This window comes from Ascaphus truei, chromosome 7, assembly GCF_040206685.1.
Source record: "Ascaphus truei isolate aAscTru1 chromosome 7, aAscTru1.hap1, whole genome shotgun sequence".
Lineage (NCBI taxonomy): Eukaryota > Metazoa > Chordata > Amphibia > Anura > Ascaphidae > Ascaphus > Ascaphus truei.
The window spans coordinates 112719776-112731917 of NC_134489.1; the positions used below are offsets into that span (position 1 = coordinate 112719776).

The 12142-nt window shown below is 54.4% G+C and overlaps 1 protein-coding gene across 1 annotated transcript; it reads left to right on the forward strand.

Annotated features, from left to right (window-relative positions):
* The first annotated feature begins 3138 nt into the window (after positions 1-3138).
* Positions 3139-11806, forward strand: LOC142498585 (macrophage receptor MARCO-like). Its single transcript, XM_075606796.1, has 4 exons — positions 3139-3358; positions 5195-5230; positions 10535-10705; positions 11270-11806. Exons 1-4 carry the CDS (start codon positions 3199-3201, stop codon positions 11401-11403), a joined length of 501 nt encoding a protein of 166 aa, XP_075462911.1. The 5' UTR covers positions 3139-3198; the 3' UTR covers positions 11404-11806.
* The last annotated feature ends 336 nt before the right edge of the window (positions 11807-12142 follow it).

The following is a 12142-nucleotide window of genomic DNA, read 5'->3' on the forward strand; positions in this document are numbered from 1 at the left end:
GAGAGGAGCGGGGCAGGTACTGTATTTATCAGCAGCAGGAGAGAGGAGCGGGCAGTACTGTATTTATCAGCGCAGGAGAGGAGCGGGCAGTACTGTATTTATCAGCGCAGGGAGAGGAGCGGGCAGTACTGTATTTATCAGCCGCAGCGAAGAGGAGCGGGCAGTACTGTATTCAGCAGGAGAGGAGCGGGCAGTACTGTATGTATCAGCTACAGGAGAGGAGCGGCAGTACTGTATTATCAGCGCAGGAGAGGAGCGGGCAGTACTGTAATTTATCAGCGCAGGAGAGGAGCGGGCAGTACTGTATTTATCAGCGCAGGAGAGGAGCGGGCAGTACTGTATTTATCAGCGCAGGAGAGGAGCGGGGCAGTACTGTATGTATCAGCTGTAGGAGAGGAGCGGGCAGTACTGTATGTATCAGCTGCAGGAGAGGAGGGCAGTACTGTATTTATCAGCACGGAGAGGAGCGGGCAGTACTGTATTTATCAGCAGCAGGAGAGGAGAGGGCAGTACTGTATCTATCAGCGCAGGAGAGGAGCGGGCAGTACTGTATTTATCAGCGCAGGAGAGGAGCGGGCAGTACTGTATTTATCAGCGCAGGAGAGGAGCGGGCAGTACTGTATTTATCAGCGCAGGAGAGGAGCGGGCAGTACTGTATGTATCAGCGCAGGAGAGGAGCGGGCAGTACTGTATTTATCAGCGCAGGAGAGGAGCGGGCAGTACTGTATTTATCAGCGCAGGAGAGGAGCGGGCAGTACTGTATTTATCAGCGCGGGAGAGGAGCGGGCAGTACTGTATTTATCAGCACGGGAGAGGAGCGGGCAGTACTGTATGTATCAGCGCAGGAGAGGAGCAGGCAGAACTGTATGTATCAGCGCAGGAGAGGAGCGGGCAGTACTGTATTTATCAGCGCAGGAGAGGTGCGGGCAGTACTGTATTTATCAGCGCAGGAGAGGAGCGGGCAGTACTGTATTTATCAGCGCAGGAGAGGAGCGGGCAGTACTGTATTTATCAGCACAGGAGAGGAGCGGCAGTACTGTATTTATCAGCACAGGAGAGGAGCGGGCAGTACTGTATTTATCAGCGCAGGAGAGGAGCGGGCAGTACTGTATTTATCAGTGCAGGAGAGGAGCGGGCAGTACTGTATTTATCAGCGCAGGAGAGGAGCGGGCAGTACTGTATGTATCAAGCGCAGGAGAGGAGCGGGCAGTACTGTATGTATCAGCGCAGGAGAGGAGCGGGCAGTACTGTATTTATCAGCGCAGGAGAGGAGCGGGCAGTACTGTATTTATCAGCACGGAGAGAAGCGGGCAGTACTGTATTTATCAGCGCAGGAGAGGAGCGGGCAGTACTGTATGTATCAGCGCAGGAGAGGAGCGGGCAGTACTGTATCTATCAGCGCAGGAGAGGAGCGGGCAGTACTGTATTTATCAGCACAGGAGACGAGCGGGCAGTACTGTATTTATCAGCGCAGGAGAGGAGCGGGCAGTACTGTATGTATCAGCGCAGGAGAGGAGCGGGCAGTACTGTATGTATCAGCGCAGGAGGGGAGCGGGCAGTACTGTATTTATCAGCGCAGGAGGAGCAGGCAGTACTGTATGTATCAGCGCAGGAGAGGAGCGGGCAGTACTGTATTTATCAGCGCAGGAGAGGAACGGGCAGTACTGTATGTATCAGCACAGGAGAGGAGCGGGGCAGTACTGTATGTATCAGCGCAGGAGAGGAGAGCGGCAGTACTGTTGTTTTATCAGCGCAGGAGAGGAGCGGGCAGTACTGTACTTATCAGCGCAGGAGAGGAGCGGGCAGTACTGTATGTATCAGCGCAGGAGAGGAGCGGGCAGTACTGTATGTATCAGCGCAGGAGAGGAGCGGGCAGTACTGTATGTATCAGCGCAGGAGAGGAGCGGGCAGTACTTGTATGTATCAGCGCAGGAGAGGAGCGGGCAGTACTGTATGTATCAGCGCAGGAGAGGAGCGGGCCAGTACTGTATGTATCAGCGCAGGAGAGGAGCGGGCAGTACTGTATGTATCAGCACAGGAGAGGAGCGGGCAGTACTGTATGTATCAGCGCAGGAGAGGAGCGGGCAGTACTGTATGTATCAGCGCAGGAGAGGAGCGGGCAGTACTGTATGTATCAGCGCAGGAGAGGAGCGGGCAGTACTGTATGTATCAGCACAGGAGAGGAGCGGGCAGTACTGTATGTATCAGCGCAGGAGAGGAGCGGGCAGTACTGTATTTATCAGTGCAGGAGAGGAGCGGGCAGTACTGTATGTATCAGCGCAGGAGCGGAGCGGGCAGTACTGTATTTATCAGCGCAGGAGAGGAGCGTGCAGTACTGTATTTATCAGCGCAGGAGAGGAGCGGGCAGTACTGTATTTATCAGCGCAGGAGAGGAGCGGGCAGTACTGTATTTATCAGTGCAGGAGAGGGAACGGGCAGTACTGTATTTATCAGCGCAGGAGAGGAGCAGGCAGTACTGTATGTATCAGCGCAGGAGAGGAGCGGGGCAGTACTGTATTTATCAGCGCAGGAGAGGAGCGGGCAGTACTGTATGTATCAGCGCAGGAGAGGAGCGGGCAGTACTGTATGTATCCCCCCCCTCACCCTCCACCCCTCCCTCCCCCCCTCTCCTCCCTCCCCCCCCCTCTTCCCCTCTCCCCCTCCCTCCTCCCTACACCCCTCTCCCCCCTCTCCTCCCCCCTTCCCTCCCCCTCCCCTCCCTCCTCCCCCCTCCCTCCCTCCCCTCACCCACCCCTCCCCTCCCTCCCCCTCCCTCCCCTCCCTCCCTCCCTCCCCCTTCCCTCCCTCCCCCTCCTCCCCCTCCTCCCCCTCCCCCCTTTCCCCCTCCCCCCCCCTCCCCTGCCCCTCCCCCCTCCCCTCCCCCCCTCCCCCCCCCCCTCCCCTCCCCCTCTCTCCCCCTCCCCCTCTCCTCCCCATTTGTCTCTGAGATAAAATTCACCAGGATTAAGGCGTCATTACCTTCTCCGGCTAACAATATATGTTCAGTGTAGTTCTTCCTAAACACGATCAGCACTAGTAGAGCACACGACACAGAAGACAGTGGATTGAGGAAGGAGGGATACCCAGCACACAATAAGGAGTAGTCTTTACATGACTAGAGCTGCCAGCAGAGGCAAGGAAATGAATCTGATAACCTGGACTTCACAGGAGGTTTAATGACACCGACTTCAAAGATTTATGAATGACCACAAACTTGTTACATTGTGTCTCTGGACCTTGTATTACTTAGGACCAGCCGGACCTTCAGGTGCAATTGGTCAGATCGGCCTAACTGGCCCCGCAGGTCCGAGAGGAGACCCTGGGAAGGACGGAGCCAAAGGAAACACTGGCCTGCAAGGTATGGTCAGTCCTAGGACGCGGAACGTCCCTTCCTTTGAGCGTGTTACCTTCGCCTCTCTCACGACCTTCCCCGACCTTGTGGGAGATTTCTGTATCATTGTATTTATACAGACCCCCGAATAGTGTCCGAGCGCTTTCCAGGACCACAGTACGAGGACAACCAATAATAGCAGAAACAAGGCAAAGGGAGACCCTGTCCCAAAGAGCTTACAGTCTAATATGGGTAGCCTTGGTTTATGTGGCGGCAATGCTTCTTACCTGAGCTCTTGATAAAGCGCTGCCATAGGAGAAACGCGTAGGGGTGCGTTTGTTTGTTCTCGAGTCTGAGACATTAATAAAACCGAGTCTGAGACATTAATAAAACCTTTGTATTGGGGCTCCTGTGATGTCTGCCTTTGTATTGGGGTCCCCCATATGATGTCTGCCTTTGTATTTGGGGACCCCCTGTGATGTCTGCCTGTGTATTGGGCCACCCTGTGATGTCTGCCTGTGTATTGGGGCCCTTTGTTGTGTCTGCCTGTGTATTGGGGGCCCCCCTGTGATGTATGCCTGTGTATTGGGGGCCTCTGTGATGTATGCCTGTGTATTGGGGCCCCTGTGATATATGCCTGTGTATTGGGGACCCCCTGTGATGTATGCCTGTGTATTGGGGGCCCCCCTGTGATGTATGCCTGTGTATTGGGGGCCGCTGTGATGTATGCCTGTGTATTGGGGGCCCCATGTGATGTCTGCCTGTGTATTGGGGGCCCCCTGTGATATATGCCTGTGTATTGGGGACACCCCTGTGATGTATGCCTGTGTATTGGGGGTCCCCTGTGATGTATGCCTGTGTATTTGGGGCCCCCCTGTGATGTATGCCTGTGTATTGGGGGCCCCCCTGTGATGTATGCCTGTGTATTGGGGGCCACTGTGATGTATGCCTGTGTATTGGGGGCCCCCTGTGATGTCTGCCTGTGTATTGGGACCCCCTGTGATGTATGCCTGTGTATTGGGGGCCCCCTGTGATGTATGCCTGTGTATTGGGGGCCCCTGTGATGTATGCCTGTGTATTGGGGGCCCCTGTGATGTATGCCTGTGTATTGGGGGCCACTGTGATGTATGCCTGTGTATTGGGGGCCCCTGTGATGTATGCCTGTGTATTGGGGGCCCCTGTGATGTATGCCTGTGTATTGGGGGCCCCTGTGATGTATGCCTGTGTATTGGGGGCCCCCTGTGATGTATGCCTGTGTATTGGGGGCCCCTGTGCCTGTGTTAGTGCTCCGTATTTCACCATCATTTTTGGATTACCTGAACTCGTACTGGAAAGTGGCCGAGTAAGTGGGATGGAAATTTACAGGAGTGTCCACTGTGTATAGTGAGACGTTATACAGAGCGCGATCACTGTGTATAGCGCGATCACTGTGTATAGCGAGACGTTATACAGAGCGCGATCACTGTTATCAGACGTTATCAGTTTGCAAGCATAACGATTCTGGTGTTTTACAATAGGGTGAGGGGGTGAGGCCGAGGAGGAGTAGAGGGGGGTGGAGATGAGGGGGTGAGGCCGAGGAGGAGGAGTAGAGGGGGGTGGAGAGGAGGAAGTGAGGCCGAGGAGGAGGAGTAGAGGGGGGTGGAGAGGAGGAAGTGAGGCCGAGGAGGAGGAGTAGAGGGGGGTGGAGAGGAGGGGGAGAGGGGGTACAAAGTAAGACCTGAATTTGGGGTTAGGTGCAGAGATAGGACTTTCTTACACTTAGAAGAGACGCTGGAACGCGACACGACTAACACGAGATTAATGGCGCGTTTCTTAAACTCGGAAATCAATTGGTTTTAATGGATTCATTTTCATTTTAAACAGGAGCTCCTGGGCTGCAGGGGACAAAGGGGGATTCGGGTGAGTCCACTCTGAATTCTAAATAATAATTGTGCAATTATTCAAAGTTCCCGTATCCGTCCTGGAAAACAATCCATTTATTGTAGGTTGTGAGAGATTTTAGTGGACCAAACATTCCTGTATACAAACCTCACAGGTCTCTTCTTCATGTGTACAGAGCTTCCCAAACCTCAAGTCTCTTCCTCACATGTATTGAATTGTTCAATGGAATAATTGTGTCAGCAGCACCGGATCTTCCTGGGGAATTCACATCAAATATTGTTATTGGGATAAAATGAATTAAACACAATGGGAATTTCTAAATAAATACAAGTAAATTGGGACATCACCTTCCAATGGAAGCGGAGACTTCTCCAGGCGGTGGGAGGAGGCGTCCCGGCCAGAGAGAGGGCGTCTGACAGTGACAAGTATCAGGTGACAGACCAGGACAGGTTTATTCCTTCCACAGATTGGGTCTGGAGATCCAGAACCAATCGGATCACAAGAAAAAATAGCAAAGTAGAAAAACCTGGTTTCAAACCGTATGGACTGCAGGTTTCTGATACCGTATGGACTGCAGGTTTCTGATACCGTATGGACTGCAGGTTTCTGATACCGTATGGACTGCAGGTTTCTGATACCGTATGGACTGCAGGTTTCTGATACCGTATGGACTGCAGGTTTCTGATACCGTATGGACTGCAGGTTTCTGATACCGTATGGACTGCAGGTTTCTGATACCGTATGGACTGCAGGTTTCTGATACCGTATGGACTGCAGGTTTCTAATACCGTATGAACTGCAGGTTTCTGATACCGTATGGACTGCAGGTTTCAAACCGTATGGACTGCAGGTTTCAAACCGTATGGACTGCAGGTTTCAAACCGTATGGACTGCAGGTTTCTGATACCGTATGGACTGTAGGTTTCAAACCGTATGGACTGCAGGTTTCTAATACCGTATGGACTGCAGGTTTCTGATACCGTATGGACTGCAGGTTTCTAATACCGTATGGACTGCAGGTTTCTAATACCGTATGGACTGCAGGTTTCAAACCGTATGGACTGCAGGTTTCTGATACCGTATGGACTGCAGGTTTCTGATACCGTATGGACTGCAGGTTTCTAATACCGTATGGACTGCAGGTTTCAAACCGTATGGACTGCAGGTTTCAAACCGTATGGACTGCAGGTTTCTAATACCGTATGGACTGCAGGTTTCAAACCGTGGGGACTGCAGGTTTCAAACCGTATGGACTGCAGGTTTCTGATACCGTATGGACTGTAGGTTTCAAACCGTATGGACTGCAGGTTTCTAATACCGTATGGACTGCAGGTTTCTGATACCGTATGGACTGCAGGTTTCTAATACCGTATGGACTGCAGGTTTCTAATACCGTATGGACTGCAGGTTTCTAATACCGTATGAACTGCAGGTTTCTGATACCGTATGGACTGCAGGTTTCAAACCGTATGGACTGCAGGTTTCAAACCGTATGGACTGCAGGTTTCAAACCGTATGGACTGCAGGTTTCTGATACCGTATGGACTGTAGGTTTCAAACCGTATGGACTGCAGGTTTCTAATACCGTATGGACTGCAGGTTTCTGATACCGTATGGACTGCAGGTTTCTGATACCGTATGGACTGCAGGTTTCTAATACCGTATGGACTGCAGGTTTCTAATACCGTATGGACTGCAGGTTTCAAACCGTATGGACTGCAGGTTTCTGATACCGTATGGACTGCAGGTTTCTGATACCGTATGGACTGCAGGTTTCTAATACCGTATGGACTGCAGGTTTCAAACCGTATGGACTGCAGGTTTCAAACCGTATGGACTGCAGGTTTCTAATACCGTATGGACTGCAGGTTTCAAACCGTGGGGACTGCAGGTTTCAAACCGTGGGGACTGCAGGTTTCAAACCGTATGGACTGCAGGTTTCAAACCGTATGGACTGCAGGTTTCTAATACCGTATGGACTGCAGGTTTCTGATACCGTATGGACTGCAGGTTTCTAATACCGTATGGACTGCAGGTTTCTAATACCGTATGGACTGCAGGTTTCAAACCGTATGGACTGCAGGTTTCTGATACCGTATGGACTGCAGGTTTCTGATACCGTATGGACTGCAGGTTTCTAATACCGTATGGACTGCAGGTTTCAAACCGTATGGACTGCAGGTTTCAAACCGTATGGACTGCAGGTTTCAAACCGTATGGACTGCAGGTTTCTGATACCGTATGGACTGCAGGTTTCTGATACCGTATGGACTGCAGGTTTCTGATACCGTATGGACTGCAGGTTTCTGATACCGTATGGACTGCAGGTTTCTGATACCGTATGGACTGCAGGTTTCTGATACCGTATGGACTGCAGGTTTCTGATACCGTATGGACTGCAGGTTTCTGATACCGTATGGACTGCAGGTTTCTAATACCGTATGGACTGCAGGTTTCTGATACCGTATGGACTGCAGGTTTCAAACCGTATGGACTGCAGGTTTCAAACCGTATGGACTGCAGGTTTCAAACCGTATGGACTGCAGGTTTCTGATACCGTATGGACTGTAGGTTTCAAACCGTATGGACTGCAGGTTTCTAATACCGTATGGACTGCAGGTTTCTGATACCGTATGGACTGCAGGTTTCTAATACCGTATGGACTGCAGGTTTCTAATACCGTATGGACTGCAGGTTTCAAACCGTATGGACTGCAGGTTTCTGATACCGTATGGACTGCAGGTTTCTGATACCGTATGGACTGCAGGTTTCTAATACCGTATGGACTGCAGGTTTCAAACCGTATGGACTGCAGGTTTCAAACCGTATGGACTGCAGGTTTCTAATACCGTATGGACTGCAGGTTTCAAACCGTGGGGACTGCAGGTTTCAAACCGTATGGACTGCAGGTTTCTAATACCGTATGGACTGCAGGTTTCAAACAGTATGGACTGCAGGTTTCTGATACCGTATGGACTGCAGGTTTCTGATACCGTATGGACTGCAGGTTTCTGATACCGTATGGACTGCAGGTTTCTGATACCGTATGGACTGCAGGTTTCTGATACCGTATGGACTGCAGGTTTCTGATACCGTATGGACTGCAGGTTTCTGATACCGTATGGACTGCAGGTTTCTGATACCGTATGGACTGCAGGTTTCTAATACCGTATGGACTGCAGGTTTCTGATACCGTATGGACTGCAGGTTTCTGATACCGTATGGACTGCAGGTTTCTGATACCGTATGGACTGCAGGTTTCTGATACCGTATGGACTGCAGGTTTCTTATACCGTATGGACTGCAGGTTTCTGATACCGTATGGACTGCAGGTTTCTGATACCGTATGGACTGCAGGTTCCTTTAATCTCATAAGTACCCCTTCGTTTGGACTTTCATGAAACAGCTCTTTGGGGGGACTGGGGACTGCGGGACTGGGGGCTGCGGGACTGAGGGCTGCGGACTGCGGGGCTGCGGGTCTGCGGGCTTCGGGGCTGCGGGACTGAGGACTGCGGGGCTGCGGGGCTGCGGGACTGAGGACTGAGGGCTGCGGGACTGAGGGCTGCGGGACTGAGGACTGCGGGGCTGCGGGGCTGCGGGGCTGCAGGACTGAGGACTGAGGGCTGCGGGACTGAGGGCTGCGGGACTGAGGGCTGCGGGGCTGCGGGGCTGCGGGACTGAGGGCTGCGGGACTGAGGGCTGCGGGACTGAGGACTGAGGGCTGCGGGACTGAGGACTGAGGGCTGCGGGACTGAGGGCTGCGGGACTGAGGACTGCGGGACTGAGGGCTGCGGGACTGAGGACTGAGGGCTGCGGGGCTGCGGGACTGAGGGCTGCGGGGCTGCGGGACTGAGGACTGAGGGCTGCGGGGCTGCGGGACTGAGGGCTGCGGGGCTGAGGGCTGCGGGGCTGCGGGACTGAGGACTGAGGGCTGCGGGGCTGAGGGCTGCGGGGCTGCGGGGCTGAGGGCTGCGGGGCTGCGGGGCTGCGGGACTGAGGGCTGCGGGGCTGAGGGCTGCGGGACTGAGGACTGAGGGCTGCGGGACTGAGGGCTGCGGGGCTGAGGGCTGCGGGGCTGAGGGCTGCGGGGCTGCGGGGCTGAGGGCTGCGGGGCTGCGGGACTGAGGGCTGCGGGACTGAGGGCTGCGGGGCTGAGGGCTGCGGGACTGCGGGGCTGGGGACTGAGGGCTGCGGGACTGAGGGCTGCGGGACTGAGGGCTGTGGGACTGAGGGCTGCGGGGCTGCGGGACTGAGGGCTGCGGGACTGAGGGCTGCGGGGCTGCGGGGCTGCGGGACTGAGGACTGAGGGCTGCGGGGCTGAGGGCTGCGGGACTGAGGGCTGCGGGACTGAGGGCTGCGGGGCTGCGGGGCTGCGGGACTGAGGGCTGAGGGCTGCGGGGCTGCGGGGCTGCGGGACTGAGGGCTGCGGGGCTGAGGGCTGCGGGGCTGAGGGCTGCGGGGCTGCGGGACTGAGGGCTGCGGGGCTGAGGGCTGCGGGGCTGCGGGACTGAGGACTGAGGGCTGCGGGACTGAGGGCTGCGGGACTGCGGGGCTGCGGACAGCTGCAGGGACTGAGGGCTGCGGGGCTGCGGACTGCTGCAGGGAAGTCCGACCTCCGCCCTCTCCCTGGTCTGTCCACTGATATTTAAATATTAAATAGCACCAGACACCTGGTTCATTCCAGGACTAAGCCAAGCTTCGCCAAACACAGGGGAAACGTATCAAAACAAACCCGGAAGTAAGTAAACCGTTTCCTACAGCCAAAAATAAGTGAATATTATAAATACCACCGGCACGTTTATACTCTGCACCGTGAGAAATCAAACCATCGCAGTATCACCGTCCTTACGTCAAGCACCTACAGCGTATAACCCACCACGTATGGGACTGCAGGAAGGAAACTCCCTTCCCTGTAACCCCAAAGCACCTTAACCAGTCCTGATATATTCCAGGTAAGGGTGTCTGTGCCTTTATACCCGGGAGTTCACCGCCCTTCCTGTATTCCTGCTGGAACGGCACCTCGCCCGGGTAAACTGCGTTAAGTACTGTATTTCTATGCAGCAAGAAATAGATAATTCCTGCATTGATTTCACTACATTCAGGACACCAAATGAGAAGTTAGAAAAGTTTGGGGAAAAATAGAGAAAAGATAGCCGGGCCCAGCAAAAAGGAAACGGGAACACAGAGACAAGCGGCGCGCGGATTGCAAGAAACATCTGCATTCTACTTAAAACTAAACCTCACCCGCAGCCCTGTCACCGCAAACTGCGCCGGCGGGGAGGGGTTACAGAACTGAGCGCTTTCCTCTTCCATTCTCCCCAGTGGGTGGAATAGTGCGAATCGCAGGCAACGGGAACCGAGGGCGCGTGGAGATCAGCCACAACGGGCACTGGGGAACCATCTGCGACGATAACTGGGACCTGAAGGACGGGAAAGTGATCTGCCGGATGCTGGGCTTTCCGCGAGCCATCGAGGTGTTCCAAGCAGGAGGAGGTGAGATCCACCAATCAGGCGCTTCACACTCACAGATCCCGCTCTGGCAGCCTTAAGCCGCGCTTATAGCGCCGGCGTCGTGTGAAAACAAATGTACTGAACCCGTCGCGTGCGCTTATAGTAGCAGCGATGGCGCGGTCGCGATCGCTGGAAGTCAGCGTCGCCGGCACTATAAGCGCGGCCTTAGACGGAGGGTGTTCAAACATGTGGCCATATCTAGTGAAGGGCTCCCCCGGTGGCCGCTGACCTCAGGGCGGCGCCTGCGCAATGGGAAGGAGTTGTGGGAATCCTATGTTAACATTTCTCTATTTAGTAAATATTTCTCCTGATCCCCATCTTTGGAAACTCCCCCCTATTCCTATATATATATATATATATATATATATTCTTTGTTCCCTCCCACTCCCTGCGCACGGTGCTGCCGAGCGCATACACAGCTCTACCAGGCGTTAGCTCCATCAGTATATAATGTGGTCAGCGCCATTAGTGCCCGCGGTTCCGTGGTGCGCCGGGTTCCGGGCTGTGTGCTGGACTTTAGCAGTGACTGGACCCGCTTCCTTACAGGTACCGGGAAGATCTTCCTGGATGACGTCGGCTGTGAGGGACATGAAGAAACTATTCTGGAGTGCAAGAAAGCCGCCTGGGAACAGCACAACTGCAACCACAGCGAGGATGCAGGGGTGCACTGCGGCTCATAGGGGGGCCTGCTGCACCCCCACACACAGCGAGGATGCAGGGGTGCACTGCGGCTCATAGGGGGCCTGCTGCACCCCCACACACAGCGGGGGTGCAGGGGTGCACTGCGGCTCATAGGGGGGGCCTGCTGCACCCCCACACACAGCGTGGATGCAGGGGTGCCTGCTGCACCCCCACACACAGCGAGGATGCAGGGGTGCACTGCGGCTCATAGGGGGGCCTGCTGCACCCCCACACACAGCGAGGATGCAGGGGTGCACTGCGGCTCATAGGGGGGCCTGCTGCACCCCCACACACAGCGGGGATGCAGGGGGGCCTGCTGCACCCCCACACACAGCGGGGATGCAGGGGTACACAGCGGCTCATAGGGGGATGGAAACAAAAAATAGCGCACAACGCAAATAGTGAAGTAGGTAATACAAGTTTATATTGAATAAAATTATATATAAACTGCGTACATCAAGTATGATTATATAAGCATTGTGTGTGTAATCACACTGGTTACCACTCGATGATACTGGTGTGGAAGTGGTGTAGTAGCTCCTCTCAGCGGGCACTCTCAGCAGCAGCTGTATACCAGGACTCTGCTAGAATATCCCTCTCATGCTGACGTCATCTCCATAGGGATTAGCCCTTCGGGCCAGCTGGGCTCCGTTCCTGATGGTAGCCCCCAAAGGTACCCCTAGGTGTTTGGTAGTGTCCAGAAGTGGCTGTTGGGGCTCCCTATTCGAAACCGCTACA

What these genes read in the sequence shown, in the direction of transcription:
- LOC142498585 (XM_075606796.1), top strand. Translation starts at nt 3,199, where the DNA reads ATGAATGACCACAAACTTGTTACATTGTGTCTCTGGACCTTGTATTAC. An exon ending in AGGAAACACTGGCCTGCAAG is followed by an intron (nt 3,359 to 5,194) that starts GTATGGTCAGTC and finishes CATTTTAAACAG; the next exon opens with GAGCTCCTGGGCTGCAGGGG. An exon ending in GGTGTTCCAAGCAGGAGGAG is followed by an intron (nt 10,706 to 11,269) that starts GTGAGATCCACC and finishes GCTTCCTTACAG; the next exon opens with GTACCGGGAAGATCTTCCTG.